General features: G+C 37.6%; 2 protein-coding genes across 10 annotated transcripts in view; one reads left to right on the plus strand and one right to left on the minus strand.

Moving 5' to 3' along the window:
* Nucleotides 1-18,080, plus strand: part of RALGPS1 (Ral GEF with PH domain and SH3 binding motif 1) — a 715,060-nt gene that overhangs the window by 405,877 nt on the left and 291,103 nt on the right. The window lies entirely within an intron of this gene.
* ANGPTL2 (angiopoietin like 2) overlaps nt 1-18,080 on the minus strand; it is a 53,436-nt gene that overhangs the window by 34,454 nt on the left and 902 nt on the right. Inside the window, exons 1-2 of one of the 2 annotated variants that reach the window (XM_031954320.1) lie at nt 17,647-17,900; nt 4,384-5,243 (exon numbers count right to left, since the gene is read on the minus strand). In XM_031954320.1, coding sequence (XP_031810180.1) covers nt 4,384-5,197 — 814 coding nt within the window. In that variant the 5' untranslated portion in view covers nt 5,198-5,243; nt 17,647-17,900. Of the gene's footprint in view, nt 1-4,383; nt 5,244-17,646; nt 17,901-18,080 lie in introns of those variants that run through there. The other variant, XM_012553744.3, reaches the window with a different exon arrangement.

The raw sequence follows: 18,080 nt of genomic DNA on the forward strand, positions 1-18,080 counted from the left end.
GCGCCCATTGGTTCCCATCCCAGGGTCTGAGTAAAGTTTATAAATAAAAGCAAATGTTTGAGAGACTCTTTCTTGGGGTATAGTTTTACTCTGGTGAAAGTGAATGAATTCTACAAACACAGGAGATTCTGACTGACTGCACATGTTATGAGGAAAAGAAGGCTAGTAAAGAGAATGGAAAGAAAGCATGATCATGATTCTGGTTAGGAGCAGACCCAGACAAAGAGAGATAAGCTCCAATAGAGAGTTATCAGGAACAAGTTCGATAAGAGTTTTGTGTTTTCTTGGCTGGGGAGAGAAACAGTGAATCTTGTGCCTCCAGGGGCAGTTGCTGCCTGTAACTGAAAGATGATCCCCTCATTCCTGTTAGCTAATCCTGATATCACTGAAGGAAAGTCAGCCTTTGTCTGCTGCTGCGTTCCTTAGGCATGAGGGCTTTCTTGCCTTTTGTCTGTTGTGTTTCTATGGCTCTGAGCTGTTTATAAGGCAATGGAAGAGAAACAGAGCAATTAGACAATGCTGGGGGAGTTTTGAGAGACCACAGACTGACAAGGCTAATTGGCTTCCAAACAACCAGGGAAATGAGAGTTGAGGAGGTAGAATGTGGCCCAAAAAGTGGAACCTAAAACTCCCTAGTTGTGTAATTGAAAGGAGCTAGGCTTGAAAGATGGAGGCTCAAGCCCCAAGCGGTAAGACTTTGGAAAACTCATTTTCCATTCTTTCTCTCTAAAATGAGGGGTTCAGACTAGACTATAAATATGTGAGAAACTTTGACTACATAGATATATGATGAGACAAAGGAGAAATTCAGACCAAGTACTTTAGGAGAATTTGGAATAGAGAGATGACTTTCAATTGCAGAGATTACCAAAATTCATGGAAGATGTGGTAGATGAAATGGGAATTGAAGAAGAAGGATGATCTGTGCAGATATAGAAAGTTAGGAGAGAGCAGACCAATTTATATGCAGACTACCTAGTGATAGCTGTCCAGGGAGATTAGAAGGCAAACTGTGTAAAGGGAAGCAGAATGAGATCAAACTGGAAAAATTGATTGGTACTAGGTTGTAGAAGGTCTAATAGTGTTAGATTTAAAATAAGAAGTTCTGCATACTCCCTCACTGTGTGACATTGGACAAGTCACTTACTTAACTTCTCTAGCCCTGAGTTTTCTCATATGTAAGTTTTCATTTTACATATTTATGAACTCAATGGTCTACTCTATCTAGAAGGACTAATATCTTTTTGTTTATGCCAGTTTACGTTTATGCCATTAGGCAAAGAGGAACCCTTGAGGTTCTTGAGGGGAGTAGTATGATCAGAGGTCTGCATTAGGAAGATTATCTTGGTAGCTGTCATGAGTGAAGAGAGACTAGAAGTAGGAACATCAGTTTTGTCCTCAAAGCCCCTGGTCATTTCAATTCAAAACTTGAAATTCACTAGCAAAAGTTGAAATTAAGCTGGTCTTTGAGTCAGGAGACCTGGACTGGATGACCCTGGACAAGACACTTAAATTCTCAGATCTTCAGTTTATTGACCTATAAAATGGTGATTAAACCTGTGCTATCCATCTGTCAGGGTGATTGTCAGGAAAGCACCCTGTAAACTTTAAAAGTGTAGACATGTGAATTTTTATTGCTGATGTATACTTGTAAATATTTATATTGTGGTCACTTTGAAACAAAGATAAAGTCGATATTTTTAAGAAAAATGAAGTGATACAGAGATATGGTGGGAAACCTGGTCAGCAAGATCAAACTGAGCTCTGAATTCCCTCAATTCCCACTTCACCCCCAGCATGCAGACTTCCCGTACTGCTCGCCAAAATAAAAATAGCCTACTGACAGTATGAATTACAGTAACATGGTGATTGTGCATTTGAACATAACTCTGGCTGATTTTAATAGTACCCTTTTCCCTGTCACTTTTATCTTTTTCTCCATCCGTCCCATTACTGCTCTTAAGCACAATTGCTCCAATGAAACTCACTGGATCATTCTTTTACAAAATCTACATAGTCAAAGTTTCTCATGTATTTATTGCTTGCTTTAGGTAGTAGATCTGTGCATGAAAAGTAATATATACATTAAATTTAATATCCAGGTGAGTTCCATTACTATTTTATGGTATTTTCTGATGTGAGAACCCACTTTTATTATCTGATTTACAAAGTCAGTGTCATATCATAAGTTTTGTTAAAGCAAGATATTTGACATTTGCACAGAAAGGCAAAAAAGTGTAGGAAACAAAGTCTGGATCAAGGTGCAGAAGATTCCTAATTTTTCCACTAACTCCCTGGGTAAGATAAAATCAGTTTTCTTCTTTGACTCATTAAAGGGATGTGTGTGGGGAGAGATGGAATGGTGGCAGGGAGGATAGAATTGTATTAGATGATCTCTAATATCCCTTCTGACTTTAATAGCTCATGGTCTATTTTCTAACATCCTATGGTCTAATTCTTTTTCAGCCCTACTAGATATAGTTGGAGTTGTTTCTGAGATTTTATGTGTTAACATTCTATATTTCATGGTCCATTCTGTGTTCTAAGTTCCCTTTCAATTGTGACATTTTTTGATCTGAGGTATATTCTAACTCTAAAATACTGTGGAAAAACGTTCTTTCTTTCTTTTCTTTTTTTTTTTTTTTTTTTTTTTTTTTTTTTTTTTTTTTTTTTTGCTACCGAGATACCCAGAAAGCAATATAGTCCCTCTGATATCCTTAAAAGTCTAACTTTTTATAATAAGACCATTAGAAGGGAAGAAAAAGGAACAGACCACTTTTTTTTCCTCTTTCTTCTCTCCTTTCCTCTTTTCCCTCCATCTCCCTTTTCTTTCCTTTTTGTTCATATACATCCCCCCTTCCTTTTCCTTTACTCCTCTATCCTTCCTTATCTTCTCCATTCTTTATCACCACCTTTCTCCTTCCCTGCTTTCCCATTCCTTCCTCTCCCCTTTCCTCCACAATTGCTCCAGTGAAACTCACTGGATCATTGTTTCACCCAGTGTCTTTTATGGAACTGGCATGAGATAAGATGGAATATTTCCATTTCAAAACTGAATATTGAAGAACAGGCATTACCAAAAATGTATTGGCATTTTAAGATGCACAGAAGAAATGAATTGATATAGTCTTAAAGTGACAACTTTCTCTTCCTTTGCCATACTTTTGGCATACTTTTTTGAAAATAGACATTCTAAGCTTGTGAATCAAAATAAAATTTGTCTTCAATATAAAAAGTTCTTTTCACTGGTTTTATATTTTCAATACCTTTCCAAAAATAAATTTCCTTTCTCATGAATTTTACATGACAGACTGGTATAGCAGAAAGATTAAGATATATGGAATTAAAATAACTGGGTTTGTAGCTCTATTCCTCTATTTTCTAGCCATTGTAACATTGAGTAAATAAATGACTTAAGCCTACTGAGACTCTATGGAAAATTAGGACAATGATGCTTATACTGTTGGGAAAACCACCTAGTAAACTTTTGAGTACCATGATATGAATTGTTTTTATCTTTTTTTGTACCAAATAACAGAATTTAGAACTAAAGTAAACCTTAGGGATCATCTAGTCCAGCAATTTTAAAAGTACAATTGAGCTCTCAATTCCTACAAGATCCTTTCAGGAGAACTATATATATGGTCAAAACTATTTTAATAATAATACGAAGTTGTTCTTTGCCTGTGTAAATACCCATACTTTTATCTGAGAACAAATTTTTTTAACATATTTCAACTAAGCAACATATTACAATAAAGTAATACAGAAGCAGATATGAAAAACCAGACATCTTCCATTAAACAGATATTAGAGAAATTTGGGAAAATATGTGCAATAATGCCAATGTTCTCACTAAATTTATTTTGCTTTGGAAAATATAGGGTTTTTCAAACTCATGTTATTGATTTTAATTTATAATAGGTGTATTATTATTATTATTTTAAATGAATAAATGATTGTTTTAAATACTTAGTTTTGATTTCTAATATGGAATCAGTAGATATAACCTACAAGAATAAAAGATCTTTAGGGTCCTGAAAAATTTTTAAGAGTATAAAGTGGTCTTGAGACCAAAAAGTTTGAGAACCACTCATCTGATCTCATTCCTTCATTTTATAAATGAGGAAATTGAAACTCAGAACAAGTTGCATTGCTTTCCCAATGTCACCCAAGTGAAAAAAATTGGGAGGGAGGAGAGCCAAAAAATTACACCCAGGTCTTTTTACAATAAATTCAGTGTTTCATATATATACGTTAATTAATTACATGATTGCCAATGACAGAATAAAAGCCTACTGATTCTTCTGTTTTCTGAAATGTTTTTAAGTAGATGTTCCTAACAAAATCTCTGTGGTTGACTGTGAATACAGAGTGACTTACCAGATGGTTTATCAGTTGACGTTGGGATGCCAGTGACTGTGGGCATTGTGGGAAGAGTTGGGGGGAGCACCTTCAAGTTCTGATCACTTTGAATCTCATTGGTGGAAATCTGGTTGATGATCCGATTGTAAGTGGGAGGCTGATAGACCCGGTTTGGTGGTGGTGGAGGTGGCGGCTGTGGGATAGGTCTGGCAGCTGGCATCCTCTGGCAGTGTTCTTCCAGCTGAGCGATGATGGTGGACTGGTTATTGGCCAGAATGGCCAGATGCTGGTACTTGTGCTCCAGGTCCTTGTATTTGTTGGCTAGATGGAGCATATCAGCTGTCTGGTTGAGAATCTTATTCTCAAGCTGGGAGAGCTCTAATGCATTATCCCGTTTGCGAATGATTTCATGTAAGAGCTGCATGTAGAGCTGCGTGACCCGAGAGTTCATGTTGCGGCTCTCCTTCCGTAAGAGTTTGACTTCATTTACTATCCCGCCATCCACTTCCACTAGTTGCTGCAAACTCTCGATCTGTCTCTTCTGCTTTAGAAGCTCATTGTTCAGTAGCTCTAGTTCTTGCTTGTGTACACGGTTTTCAAGCTGAATCTCGGGTTCCTTGGAATTGACACAGATGGCCCCAGTGACTCTCTGCTGTGGTACAATAAATGTGTAGGTGCACTTGTCCTGAGCATCACTGGCTCTCTTATACCTGTTCAGATAAACGAATTCTTGTTCCTTTCTCTCCTCACTGCTTCCTAAGTCATCTGTTTTGCCAGCAGCAACTCCTACTAAAGCAGCCAGGACCAGGCAGGACAGTCTCATTGTGTTCATGGTTTTTTAGAAGTGTTTTTCTACTGTCAATGAAATCTGAGAAAACCTGGAAATGAGCAGAGATGAAAGATTACACGCAGATCGTCGCCTTCTGTAGAGTTAAAGCACTCTTTAATGGTGATAGCAGAGAGCATGTTGTATCTAGAACTAGAAAACCTGGATTCAAATTCATTCCCCTTTAAAAATAAATCTTAAATTTATAGTTTATATTATCACTTTATCATACAACACATAACAGCTCTTTTTGTAAACTTCAGGTTTCTCATCTATAAAGTGGGACAATAATAGTTGCATTACCCACTACATAAAGAGTAGGTTTCATAAGATTCATAAATCTTAAAGCATACCAAGGTGAAGGGAGTTTTTAGTAATAATGACTAAATTTAAAATGCAAACATTTTATATTTGTAATGCATTTATACTTAATCCTTTGAGATAGTTTTCTTTGCCTCAATTTTTCCATCTGTAAAATGGGGACACCAGACTGAGGGCCATGGAGATTAAATGATTTGTCCAAGGTAACACAAACAGTAAGGATAAAAGTGAGGGTCTGAACTCAGGTTTTATGACTCCTAATCCAGGACTGTTTCCATCATACTACCACTGTAAGCAACACTGTGCCATAGGAAGAAATACACATTTTTAGACAAGCTCTAGTCTCTGCCCTAATGGGATACATCATCTCATAAGTTACAAACACAGTTATAGTATATAAGAGGGGCAGAATGAAAGACCATATGAAACAAGAGAGAAAAGCCTATTATGCCTTTTCTAACTTTTATATTATTTCATATAATCTGGATATATGGTATTTTAATCTATAAAACATTTTCCTTGGAACCACCCCTTGAGGTCAGGATACAAGGGTTTTTTATCCCCCACCCCCTTTTTTTTTTTAACAGATGAGGCAACTGAATCTTAGGAAAAGTCAGTGGCTTGCCCTATCAGTTAGCTAGTAGGTAGAGTGGAGATTAGTACTCCATGTCTCCTGATTCTCAAGTGCAGCACTGTTTCCACAGTACCATGTTGCCAAGATAAGAATAAATTCACATGTATATCACATTAAGATGTACGAAATGTTTTCCTCATAAGAATATAATATGATGTACTGGATGGAGAATGACCTTAAAGATGGGTAGGTGACACAGTGAATTGAGTTCTAGTCAGGAAAAACCCAAAAGTCAGGACACAAAGTCAGGAAAACTTGAGTTCAAATCTTGTTTCAGATATTTACTACCTATGTGATCCTGGGCAAGTTACCTTAACTTCTGTCAGCCTCAGTTTCCCCAACTGTAAAATGGGTGTCCTCCCAGAATTGTTATAAAGACAAATCAAATAAAATTTATAAAGCACTTAACAAAGCTCTCAACATATAGTAGGTGCTATATAAATATTATTATTATTATTATTATCATAGAGTTTTTCAGTGCCTGAATGCCTCTCTAAGTTGCAGAGTACTTGTCTACATCGTTAAAGAGAATTTCTTCAAAGTTCCCTACAACAAAACAACTCTTAAAATATTCAGTGTTATTGATGTCAGTGAAGAAATAGTCAAGTGCAAAATATTATTTGAATAACTGCTTTCCTTCCTGTTCCTTCATTAATAGTAATAGCTGAAATTTATATGGTGCTCAAGGGTTTACAAAACACTTTATATTCCTTATGTCATTTGATCTTCACAATCACCCTAAGAAATAGGTCCTGCATGTTTTATTTATTATTTCCCATTTCACAGATGAGAAAACTGAGGCTCAGTTATGGTCATATAACTAGCAAATGTCAGAAGTAGGATTTGAGCTCAGGTACATTATGGCCTCAAATCCAGTATTCTTTCCATCACCTTATGCTGTCTCATCAAAACAGTCAGAACCCTGAGTCAAATCTTAGGCGGTGGTCCAGAGATCTCATAACCTGTGTTTCATTTTGAGAACTAAGCCCCAGGCAGAGAGTGACACACAACTCATTAAACAGGGAAACTGAGCTTTGTTGCTAGGCTAGGAAAGCCCTACACCCCTCCTGTTCTTCTGCCTCATTAGTAGTCACCATTTACTTAAAGAAAGGGTTGATTTCCAAACTTTTTGTTTTACCCAATGAAAAAAATACATTAGGGCTTGAAGGGAAAAGTAACTTTCCTAGAATCACACACCTTCAAAATGGCAGAGCTAGAGCTTACCCTCATATCCTCAACTCTGGTTCATAAGATGCACAAGATACTCTGATTTTGAATCCAGAAGGGACTTTAAAAAACATTTTTTTTTCAGATCAACTTAGGCACTTTTCCTAAAGATCCAAGGTTTGTTTTTGTTTTTGTTTTTTTTTTAACCATGAGTCAATCTCCAAGTATAAGATGTCTTTTGTTTTTCTTTCCCCTTGTTTGCTCTAGGGTTAGGATTGGTGTATCCTAAGCTTTTAAAGCTTGAAACTGCACTAAGGCTCTTGGGATACCTTGCAGAGGAGCTTCTATTTGATCCATTCCCAATATTACTGGCCTTTTTTATTTGCAATGATGCTAGTGATTACACTACTGGTGAACTTTCATTCTCATTGTAATGTTGCTGCTGATGGCTGGGAATTGGGGGTAAATTCAACTAGGATAATTCAGAGTGTTATTCAAAGCTCCGGGGAGATGCAACCATTGTTTTCTCATCTCTTCCTTTTCTAATTCTGCTACATATGCCACAATTATTAAATAGCAGAGATTCTTTTGATGATCTGAATGCACCAAAAGGTGTAGCAGATAGGCAAAGACCCAGAAGCAATATCTGAGTTGAACCATTTCCCCCAACCTCAATTAATTCAATTTAATTTCTTTTTTTTTTTAACATTTTAACTTATTAATTTATTTAAAACATTTTTCTTTTAAATTTTGAGTACCAAATTTTCTTCTTCCCTACATCCCTCTCATATCCCCTGAGAAGGTAAGCAATATGATATCAATTATACTTAAGAAATTATGCAAAATATTTTCCATATTATCCATATTTTTAAAAGCAAAAAAATAAAGAATGTGAGAAAATATACTTCAGTTTGCACTCAGGGCTCCTCAAGTCTCTTTCTGGATATAATACGTCTTTTGGATTTGTAGTGGATCTTTATATTGATCAGATGAGCCACTCGTTTTACAGTTGGTCATCTTTAGAACATTGCTATTACTATGTACTATAATATCCTAGTTCTTCTCATTTCACTTTGCATCAGTTCATATAGGTCTTGCCATGTTTTTCTGAAACTATCTCCCTTGTCATTTCTTATAGCATAACAGTATTCCATCACAATAACACACCCCAACTTCTTCAGCCATTCTTCAACTGATGAACATCCCCTAAATTTCCAATTCTTTGCTATCAAAAAGAGCTGCTACAAATATTTTTGTACATATAGCTTCTTTTTCCTTTCTTTTAGCCTCTTTGAGATACAGATGTAGTAGTGGTTGCCTCAGGAGAAACTCAGCCCAGCTTTTCCATGGAGGTTCCTTCACAGAAGCATGGATAACCACCTGTTAAGGATTTCTTAGGGATAGCCTATGCAGGTATTGAGTTGGACTAAATACTGCCAACATTCCTTCCAGCTTTGAGATATTCCTCCACTGAAATTCATCTGACACTTACCAAAGAGAGACTGCTTTCACAGGGATTAGTTCTTCCTCACATCCCTACCCACAGCTGATCCAAACCCGGCTTGGCACCGCTCCAGAGCTATTGTTTCTGTGTTTTCTAACAAGTCTATATTGATAGACTTAACCATCCTCTGGCAGTTTGCAAATTGAGCTGCTAATGATTCACTATTGGTTTTTTTTTTTTTTTTGAGATTGGGTCTCCCTTCACACCCACACTGGAAGTTCAGCAGCCATTTATCAGTCCTGCCTCACTGTTGTGCTGAGGAAGATTTTGTCTGCTTCTTTTAAAAGCTTTTCTTTCTCTAGCTTTCTTTTTCTACCCTGGGCCATGTTGACCTTCCTTAGACAGTCTGGTAGCATTCTGCTTCCAAGGTTTTATCATTTTGGTTGCAGATCCAGTGAGGATAATCAATTGGCTTTTAGTCCTAACAGACTCAGAACTCCTGAACCTAAGAAATACATCAGGCTCAGCCTTCCCTAGTGCCACCATACCCTCACAGATTCTTTTCTGAAACATAATCTTCAATTATATCCTTCTTCCTCTGCTTTTCTAACTCACTGTCCATCTTTAGGGGGTCATTAATCTTCTTAACACCTTTTTAGGTAGTTTCTGGTGCCATGTGATTTGGCAAGATTTCCCTCCCTGAATAGATCTACCTTGTCTAATGGCTAACTTTTTATCTCATTTCTGGGTTTACATCTCATAAAACTACAGGATCTGGGAGATTGTTTAACCCAGTGGAAAGAGTCCAGATTCTGGAGTTAAAGGACTTAAATTCAAACCCTGCCCCTAATACTACCTGGGCAACTTTGGGCTTGCTTGGTCCTCAGTTTCCCTTTCTGTAAAGTGGAGGGCTTAGACTAAATGACATTGGAGGTTCCTTCTAGCTCTAAATATGTCTTATCCAACATCTGCCTAAAAAAGACACTCCTAACAATTTCTCTGAAATGTTGCCATTTAGCTTCTACACAAAGTTCTCCAGTGATGAAAACTCAAAGCCTCTTGAGGTAACCTATTCCACTTTGAGAAGGCAAGATAAAGTGGATAGAGTTCTAGATTTGGAGTCAGAAAGGCCTGGGTTCAAATTCTGTTTTAGGCTGCATGACTTTGTTTAGAGAAGTCATTGGTCCTCTCTCAATCTCAGTTCCTCATTTCTAATGTGGGAGCTAAGCTAGATGGCCTTTATGGTCCTTTCCAACTCTACCCTTATAATCCAGTGATTTCTGAGTCAAAACTGACTTCTATAGATTTGTACCCACTGGTCTTATATCACCACCATAGAGCCAAGTGGATCAAATATTTCCATGCTTTCAGTATCGGTATTTCAGTATGAACTTTTGCCCATTGTGAATTTTAGCATGATAGCCAAGGTAAAACATCCCAGCCCCTTTTGAGCCTCATGGAGGAATTTCTTGCTCATCTCCTGGGGGTCAGCACTTCACTTCTCTCCCAAAGTGGTTCTGCTTTAAAAAGCAGTTCTTTTGATTGTTCACCCAGGCAAAAAGCCAATCTTCACCTGATGTGATTTCTTACCATCCCAGAGGGCCAAAACTGGGCAATGTTTCAGACTTTGGCAGGAGGATCGGCTGCTGCTCGGCCTTTGGCTTACTTGTCTGCCTGCTCCCGTTGTGGCCCCAGGCTTCCTTCAGGTCCTTCTCTTAGTGGCTGAACAGGTCAAATGCTTTGTTTCATGAGCACCCAGTGGGAACCTGGCAAATGCTTGCCCTACATCTGCTGGAATCTTTGTTAAGAAGTACCTTTTGTGTGGCTAAAAGACTGCATTTGACAGAGAATCCCCTTTGACATCAGTTTATCTTTTAGTGCTGTGCAGAAGATCTCTTGGAATAGGAACACACAGTGGATATTTGTGCTTCAATTACCTCAAAACTTCAAGATTCTTAATTTCTGCTGGTGCTCCTTCCACCAGGGAAGATAGCAACCCCCTCCATGCCTCCTCAGTGGACGATTTAATGAGTTGCTCTGGACAAAAAGAATATCAGTTGATTCTGATCACACTCTCTGTGCTCAGGCCATGCTGGTGGTCCTCAGGCCAGATCTGTAGCTAGACCCAGACTCAAAAGCTCTTTTCATTGCTAGAAATTGCCTTCCATGGGGAAAGGGTTCTGAGTCCCAGAGTCCTTCCCTACCTCAGTGAGTAACTGAAAAAAGATATCAGGCTTGTGTCTTTCAAAGAATGTGTGTTAATATTGGTAGAAATTTCAGGTATTTATGTTGAAGAGTCCTTGATCAATAACTAAAAGAAATGAATCCCAAGAATACTCTGCCAAGTTAATCATCATGGCTGATTTTTGCCTTACAAGATTGGCTGTTCTCAATTGCCAGTAATGAGCACGTTTACTTTTATCCTTTTAACATTTATTTGGTGAATTGGATCTCAAAGAAAATAATTTAATAACATCCTTATTATCTTATGAGTAGAGAGAAAGTCAACTTTGATAGAAAAGATTGTCTTTTTCTGATTTCTACCTCCCCCCCCCATGTTAAATAAATAAAAACAATTCAAAATGTTTTCCTTGGCTCTTAACATTGAAGCAATGCAGTCTTAAATTGCTTTTCCACGTCATGCTGTTAGAAATTTCCATTCTGCACAAACTTTCTTTGTTTGCTTCCTCAAAATCATGTACATTTTGACAAATTCTCATGACTGTGTTTAAATACTTAAATGAGATTTCCATAGGTCTAAGGCATCATACAGTCCCAAATGGAATGTCTCTGAGCTCATGGATTGGGCCTATGGCATGACCTCACTGCGGGGAGACATTGCCATATTTTGTGGGTCTCCACATTCCCTTGAAAGATCATGTTGCAAGCAACACTGTATGAAAGGACTTTAATAATTTGGGAGGAAAAGGACATGTTTGGACTGAAGTGGAAAAAAGAAACTCATATACCAGCTAAGAGTCTAAATGAGGCACTTGGAATTTTAAAACCTGTGATCTGTGAATGCTGTACCCTGTCTTAATTCAGTCCTCATGCTTATAGTTTCCTCAGCTACAAAATAGGGATAATAACAGCACTTACTTCATGGGATTGTTGTGAGGATCAAGTGAGAAAACAATTGTAAAGCTCTTAGCACAAGTGCCTAATACACAATAAGTGCTTTATAAATATTAGTTATTCTTATTATTGTAGCCATGTATACATACATATATGTATGCATATTTGTATGTATGATTATAATATACATATGATATTATGATGTATACACATGGTATTGATATATACATATATAATATAGATGTGAATGTATACATATATTTTCTGTACTATTTGCTTTACCACAGACAATACCACAGTATACACTGCTATTTTGGAGTGCTGGGAATAATGCACACTATATAATTGAAGGTTATTTATTCATTCATTTAATCAAAGATATTTCTTAAATCCCTGCTATGTACAGAGTCCTGGGGGTGATGCAGGTTATAGGTGAGAAGTAATCTATGCACTCATGGAGCTTATAACTTAGTGGAGTTATAGGACACAAAATCCTATAATTATGTACAATAATATACTATAAGTATTATGGGGAGATGTAAACAGTTTCATTAACTGAAAGAAAATATAGCAGAAGATTTCATGAAGAAGGCACTTAAAAATGAATTTGAATTGAACTGAATAATTGAACAGGGAATTGAAAAAGCAAAGAAGAGAAAGGATATTCCAGGCAGAGGAAAAGACAGCATTCCCTCTGTCTACAATGAAGCCCTCTTTGGGGCTTTGCGTTACAAGCAGGCGTAGAGGTGCTAGCATGAGATATGGTGGCATGCATTTTACCATTTTACCATTTAGCCCTAAGATTCCCTACTTGGCAACATCTGTGTAGACAGATAGTAAATTGTTGTTTGAGGCTGCTGATTTGATTGTGTTTTTTGGTGATGTCATCTAAGAGTATTTAGTCTCTCTGAATTTATGCTAATGTTTGGTTAAATAGGAAGGAAAGATCTTCCACCAATGTGAGCCTCTATCATGCCTATTGTGAAGCCAGGATGGTCTTACTTAGTTGATTCAGCTTGTTAGATGATAAAGCTTAAGATGTTTTCCGCTCCAAATGGATAAATAAACCATGGGAACTTCATAAAATGGAATGCTATAAAGCCATAAAAATAGTCGAGTATGAACTAAACAAAGAAATCTGGAAAGAACTTGATGAAATAATGCCAAGTCAAAAAAGCAAAATAAGAAGAATGAAGTACACTCTAACTATAATTGCAGGACTAAATGTAGATGAGGATAAATGAGAGGGGTGTATATGTTTGTGTGTGTGTGTGTGTGTGTGTGTGTGTGTAGAAATTAAGGGACTGAAAAAAGTTTTTTTAACCATGTATAATTATTTCTATTGATGTTAAATTCCTGTAATAATTTTAATTTTTAAAATATTTTCCCCCTCCTAGGGTACCTACATATCAATAGGGAACTACCAATATCTATTCTCCTCTTCTTACACTTCCTTGCAGATGGTGATGGGAGAGATGGACCCTTGGCTCCTAGAATTGTCAAGTCCTACTCAAATGGTCAGGCTTTGAATATGAAACCAGTGATAGTCTATATTCCTATCAGCTAAGAAACAGGATGAATAATGGGGGGAGGGGCTTATCTCCAGAGGGTTAGCCACCAGGGACTGAAATTTTGGCCATAGCCAAATACTTTGCTGGAATAGTTTGCTGAAGACATGAAGGGGCTTTGATCTTTACCAGTAGAGAGAGTGCCCACCTGAAGGAAATAGCAGACATTTTGAAGTGTGGAAGAATGAAGTCTTCAAAATACAAAAGAATAAATCACTTTGGCAGGAATTCAAGTCTGATTTCACTAGGGAAGAATATTTGTTTATGGTCCAAAAGTGGTCACCCAGAAATAATGAGTGTTCCTGATAAATGCAGTCCTCTGCAGCAGAATTGAAGCAGATAATGGAGAAACTGGAATCATTTGGGCAGCACTCATAAGAGCAATTCCTTTACCCACTATGAATCTTACTTTCCACATCATTATAATAAGAGTTTTAGACAAAATAATCTCTAAAGTTTCCACCAACTCCAAATTTTGTGAAGAAAGTGAAGGCATAGTTTTCATCTGAATAAAATTTATAATGTAGTATCTGATCTCTGGTTTTCAGTTATTTTTGTTCTGATTTTGTTACTAATTACGCTTCTAAGGAGTTTTCTACAGAATTGTTCAAGCAGGACATGATATGAATTATGAAGCTTTGTTTACAAATCTTACAGAGAAAATGTAGTCTTTAGTGCATGAGGAATACATGAATGAATAAATATAAATGAATGCATTTTCCTCTACATAATTCTTTCTCTGAAAAAAAACCTTATTCTTCCCTACTAAACATATTCAAAAGCTCTCTTTCTTCCATGATACTAGGTCTCTATAATGTCCTTTCAGAAATCCAGGTTTCCATTGCTTAAGGAGAGATGCAAGGTGATTCTACTAAATATCCATCCATTCATTCATAGAATCACAAAAGTGGAAAGGAATTCAAAAGTTATCATTTAGTCTAACCTTGACCTGACAAAGTATTCCTTCTGAAATATTCCTGACAAGTGGTTCTGCTTGGTGGGGAGCTCACCACCTCATGAAGCAATTTATTATATTTTCAGACAGCTCTGATTGATTGACTAATCCATTTCTTCTAGAAGCATTTATTTATGTATTATGTATGTTAAGAACTCTGTGCAAAGATCTGAGGCATGTAAAAAGATTAGGGTAGCTCTTGTCATGGACTTCATAGACTTTTGGGGAAATCCATGCCACCTAGTAGTAGGTGGATCTAGCAGGCAGAAATTTCTATTAGACAAAGACCCTGCTCTGTGTTTGTAGAACTCTAAAATGTTCATTTAAAGAATACTTTTAAAATTAAATGTTTTATATCTCTTAATTAAAATAATTAAGCAAAAATTCCTATAATCATCTGCCTCTCTCTTGAGAGGCAGATTGGTATAATGCACAGAAGGCCAGCCTTAGACAAGAAAACTTAGTTTTAGGTCTGGCATATACTAGCTGGGTAACTATAGGTAAATTATTTAACCTTTCAGCAGTCACAGACAACTTTGTAAGTCTAAAAATTGAAGATGAATTGGTGATCTGTATGAGTCAATGGAGTTTCCACACCAGGAGTTCTTTTTGTACACATATACATACCAATACAATCTATCAGAGCATGTTACAAATATGATTACAGGCTTCCCTATAGCTGAATGGTTCATATGCGACACCTTTGTGACCGTAACAAGTTTTTCCCCTCTCCAAGTCTCAGTTTCCTCATCTGTAAAAGGAAGGACTTGAACTAGATGATTTCTAAGATTCCTTCAAGCTTCTAATCCTATGATATTCTCTGACTTGTACTTACTCAGTATTAGCAAATTAAGATCATAAGGTTTATAGTGGGGTGAGGGTGGGGGACACACTAGAAATCACCTAATCTAAACACTCCTTTTATAGAGGGAGAAACTCTGACCTAGACAGATAAAATCAGTCTCTCAGTTAACAAGTAGAACCCTCCAGTAAAAATTTAATGCTCTTCCTACCATACGAAGCTGTTTTTCCCTGCCAGACTCTTACTTCTATACTCTTCCCTTTTTTTTGTTAAACTAATATTAACAACTCACATTTCTAGTCTTTATAAAGCACTTTCCTACCATACAACAGCTTGCAAAATAGATAGTACATGAGTTATTATTCCCATTCTACCAATAACAAAACTGAGCTTTAGTGTTAGAAAGGTGTTTGCCCTAGATCATGCAACTATTATATTGAGCTGAGAATCAAGTCCAGGTTCACTGACTGAAAAGCCAACACTCTTTCCACAGCAACACATTAATGTGGTAATGAGACTTTATGAAACTGCCCTTCCCAGAATAACCCCAGATGACACAGTCTCTGGCTCTTCTCCTGTCCCTCTTGCAGTTTCTAATTTTTCTTAATTAGCTACTACTAAAGCAGTTTCTTTCCTGAAAACTATTAATTGTGAGAAGAGAGACAGACATGAAAGATGCCCATGTCCAGAGAAGTCTGTTGATGTAGTATGTTAGGGATTTTTTCTTGTATGAACTTGGTGGATTCTTCAGAATATGTTCAACCACGGATTTAACACCCCCCCCTCGCTTTTTTGAAACTTAATCTAAAACAAGTTAGGCAACCGCAAGCTCAGTCATTTATACCTATGTGATACTAAGTAAATCATTTGCCTTCTCACTTAGTTTCCTCTCCTGCAAAATGAGGGAACTGAATTGGATTTCTAGGATCCATTGCATTTCCCAGCATTCTAAGATCATGTCAGATTCTGATAATGTCTCTTCTAACTTTCTATCTTCTAAGATCTTTTTCAGCTCTAACATCTGGTGTTCTCAAGTCTCTCCCAACTCAACATCCTGTGATGTAAAGTATATAAAGTAGCTGAACATCAAGTGCCTTTGGTAGATTAAATGTTTAACACTTGTTGAAGAGAAGCACAAGCTTGAAGTTCTCCTCTAGGGAGGACCTTCAAGAGATTTTGTCCTGGAGAGTGGATGCCATAGTTGTTATCTGCCGTGTTGGCTAGTCATTGGGTGGAAGCGCTATACACTGAAAAGATGTGTCTGGGTTGGAAAAGAGTTTAGAATTGTACCTAGTACTTCCTGCTATGAATCGGTATTACCATAATTCTGTGGAGGTGACCACTGGGCTGCTTTCCAAAACAAAGTGACTGAAGGTATTGGGAGTCCTTATGAAAATGGGTCTTCTCCCTCCCAATAGCTGAATTAGGGGGTATGGGAAGTATTCAAATATTCAAATCTTATCTCCTTGCAGAGGGGATAGGTTAATGTAAGGCAAGGCAAAAAGAAGAGGCAAAGAGAAGATATTGAATAGCAGAATCACAAAACATTAGATCTGGAAAAGGACCTTATAAAATAAACTTACACCATATCAGAACTGAAGTGGATATTAGCGACATCCTTTAGTCTAACTCCTGTATTCTACAGGGCCAGAAATAGGAGGCACTGACCACCGAGCTTCCATTCCACTACCACTTTTCATCAGACCACAAACATAAGGTGAAGAGCAGTCATTGATCCTAAGATTGAGAACTTGAAGGATCTCTAGAGAACATCTAACCCTCTCATCTTATAGCAGGAGAAAGTGAAGAGCTCTTTAGAGATGTTCTGTTTTGAAATAGTATCTGGCGCAGGGAGATTTCAAAAGCTTTTCTGGCTCCAGTGCGTTCTGTTGTCTCATTTTCAGGCATGTAGAGCAGAGAATAGGACCTCCCCTGTTTACTGCTTACGTACAGTAGCTTCTGGATGGGGACACAAGGACATTTCCCAGATAGCATCTTTGGGCTATGCTTTCTTGAGATATTTAGTCAGCAGTTTGACCAGTTAGTCAGTGGGCAAAAACACCATGTTTTCTCAGAGTACTCCATTCTGGGGAAGCCCTTACCAGTGGCCCCTACTTTGAAGCCAATCACCTTGGAAGAGAATGTGGAAAGAGTTTGCTCAGCTTTCCCAAGTGGGTTTTGTTTGCAAGAATTCAGAGCTTGTCTGGGGATTCGCTTTCAAAATAGTAAGTTTGATACTGAGGATAAGCAGAACTTTTCTTCCAGCCTTTGTCTTGTCTTGTGCCTAAACCCCACCTTATCCTTGCCTCTCTCTCCCCGCCCCCCACCTATCCCAGCTTCTGTAGCTAGCTCTGTACCTGGAGTCGAAGCTTGCACCAGAAAATTCTTTAGCAGACAAAACAGAGTTGAGGCTTTATTGGGGAACACTAGAAATCACCCACAGCTGTCGATTTACATTTTAAGTCTAAGAGCAATTATTAAGCACCTACTTTGTGCAAGGCTCCATGCTGAATTCTGGCCATGATGTTTTTCTTCATGTGTTCTGGTTTCAGAAAGACTTCAGAAATAGCTCCATCACTCCCTGAGCATTTCCTTTGCACACCTATACCTTAACTCTGTGGGGGAGGGGGAGATTAGCCAGCTTCTCCACTTTGTTTCAGGATGGCTGTTTGCCCCTTTAGGGGGTTACTCCACTTTTTCAATTTGCTAAAGTACCTTCACCAAACCCTAGAATGTTAGAGCTGCAAGGACCTCAAACTTCCTCTTCCGATGAGGAAACTGAGGTTCAGAGAGAAATGACTTGAGTACAGTAAGTCAGTATCATTGCTGGGGGGTAAGGGAAGTTTGAAATCGAACCCAGTTAGTCTCATTCTAAATCCTTTCCTCCTGAGTTTGCCCCACTCTACCTCTCCTTGTATCTGGT

The sequence above is a fragment of the Sarcophilus harrisii genome, chromosome 2, assembly GCF_902635505.1.
Source record: "Sarcophilus harrisii chromosome 2, mSarHar1.11, whole genome shotgun sequence".
Taxonomy (NCBI): Eukaryota; Metazoa; Chordata; class Mammalia; order Dasyuromorphia; family Dasyuridae; genus Sarcophilus; species Sarcophilus harrisii.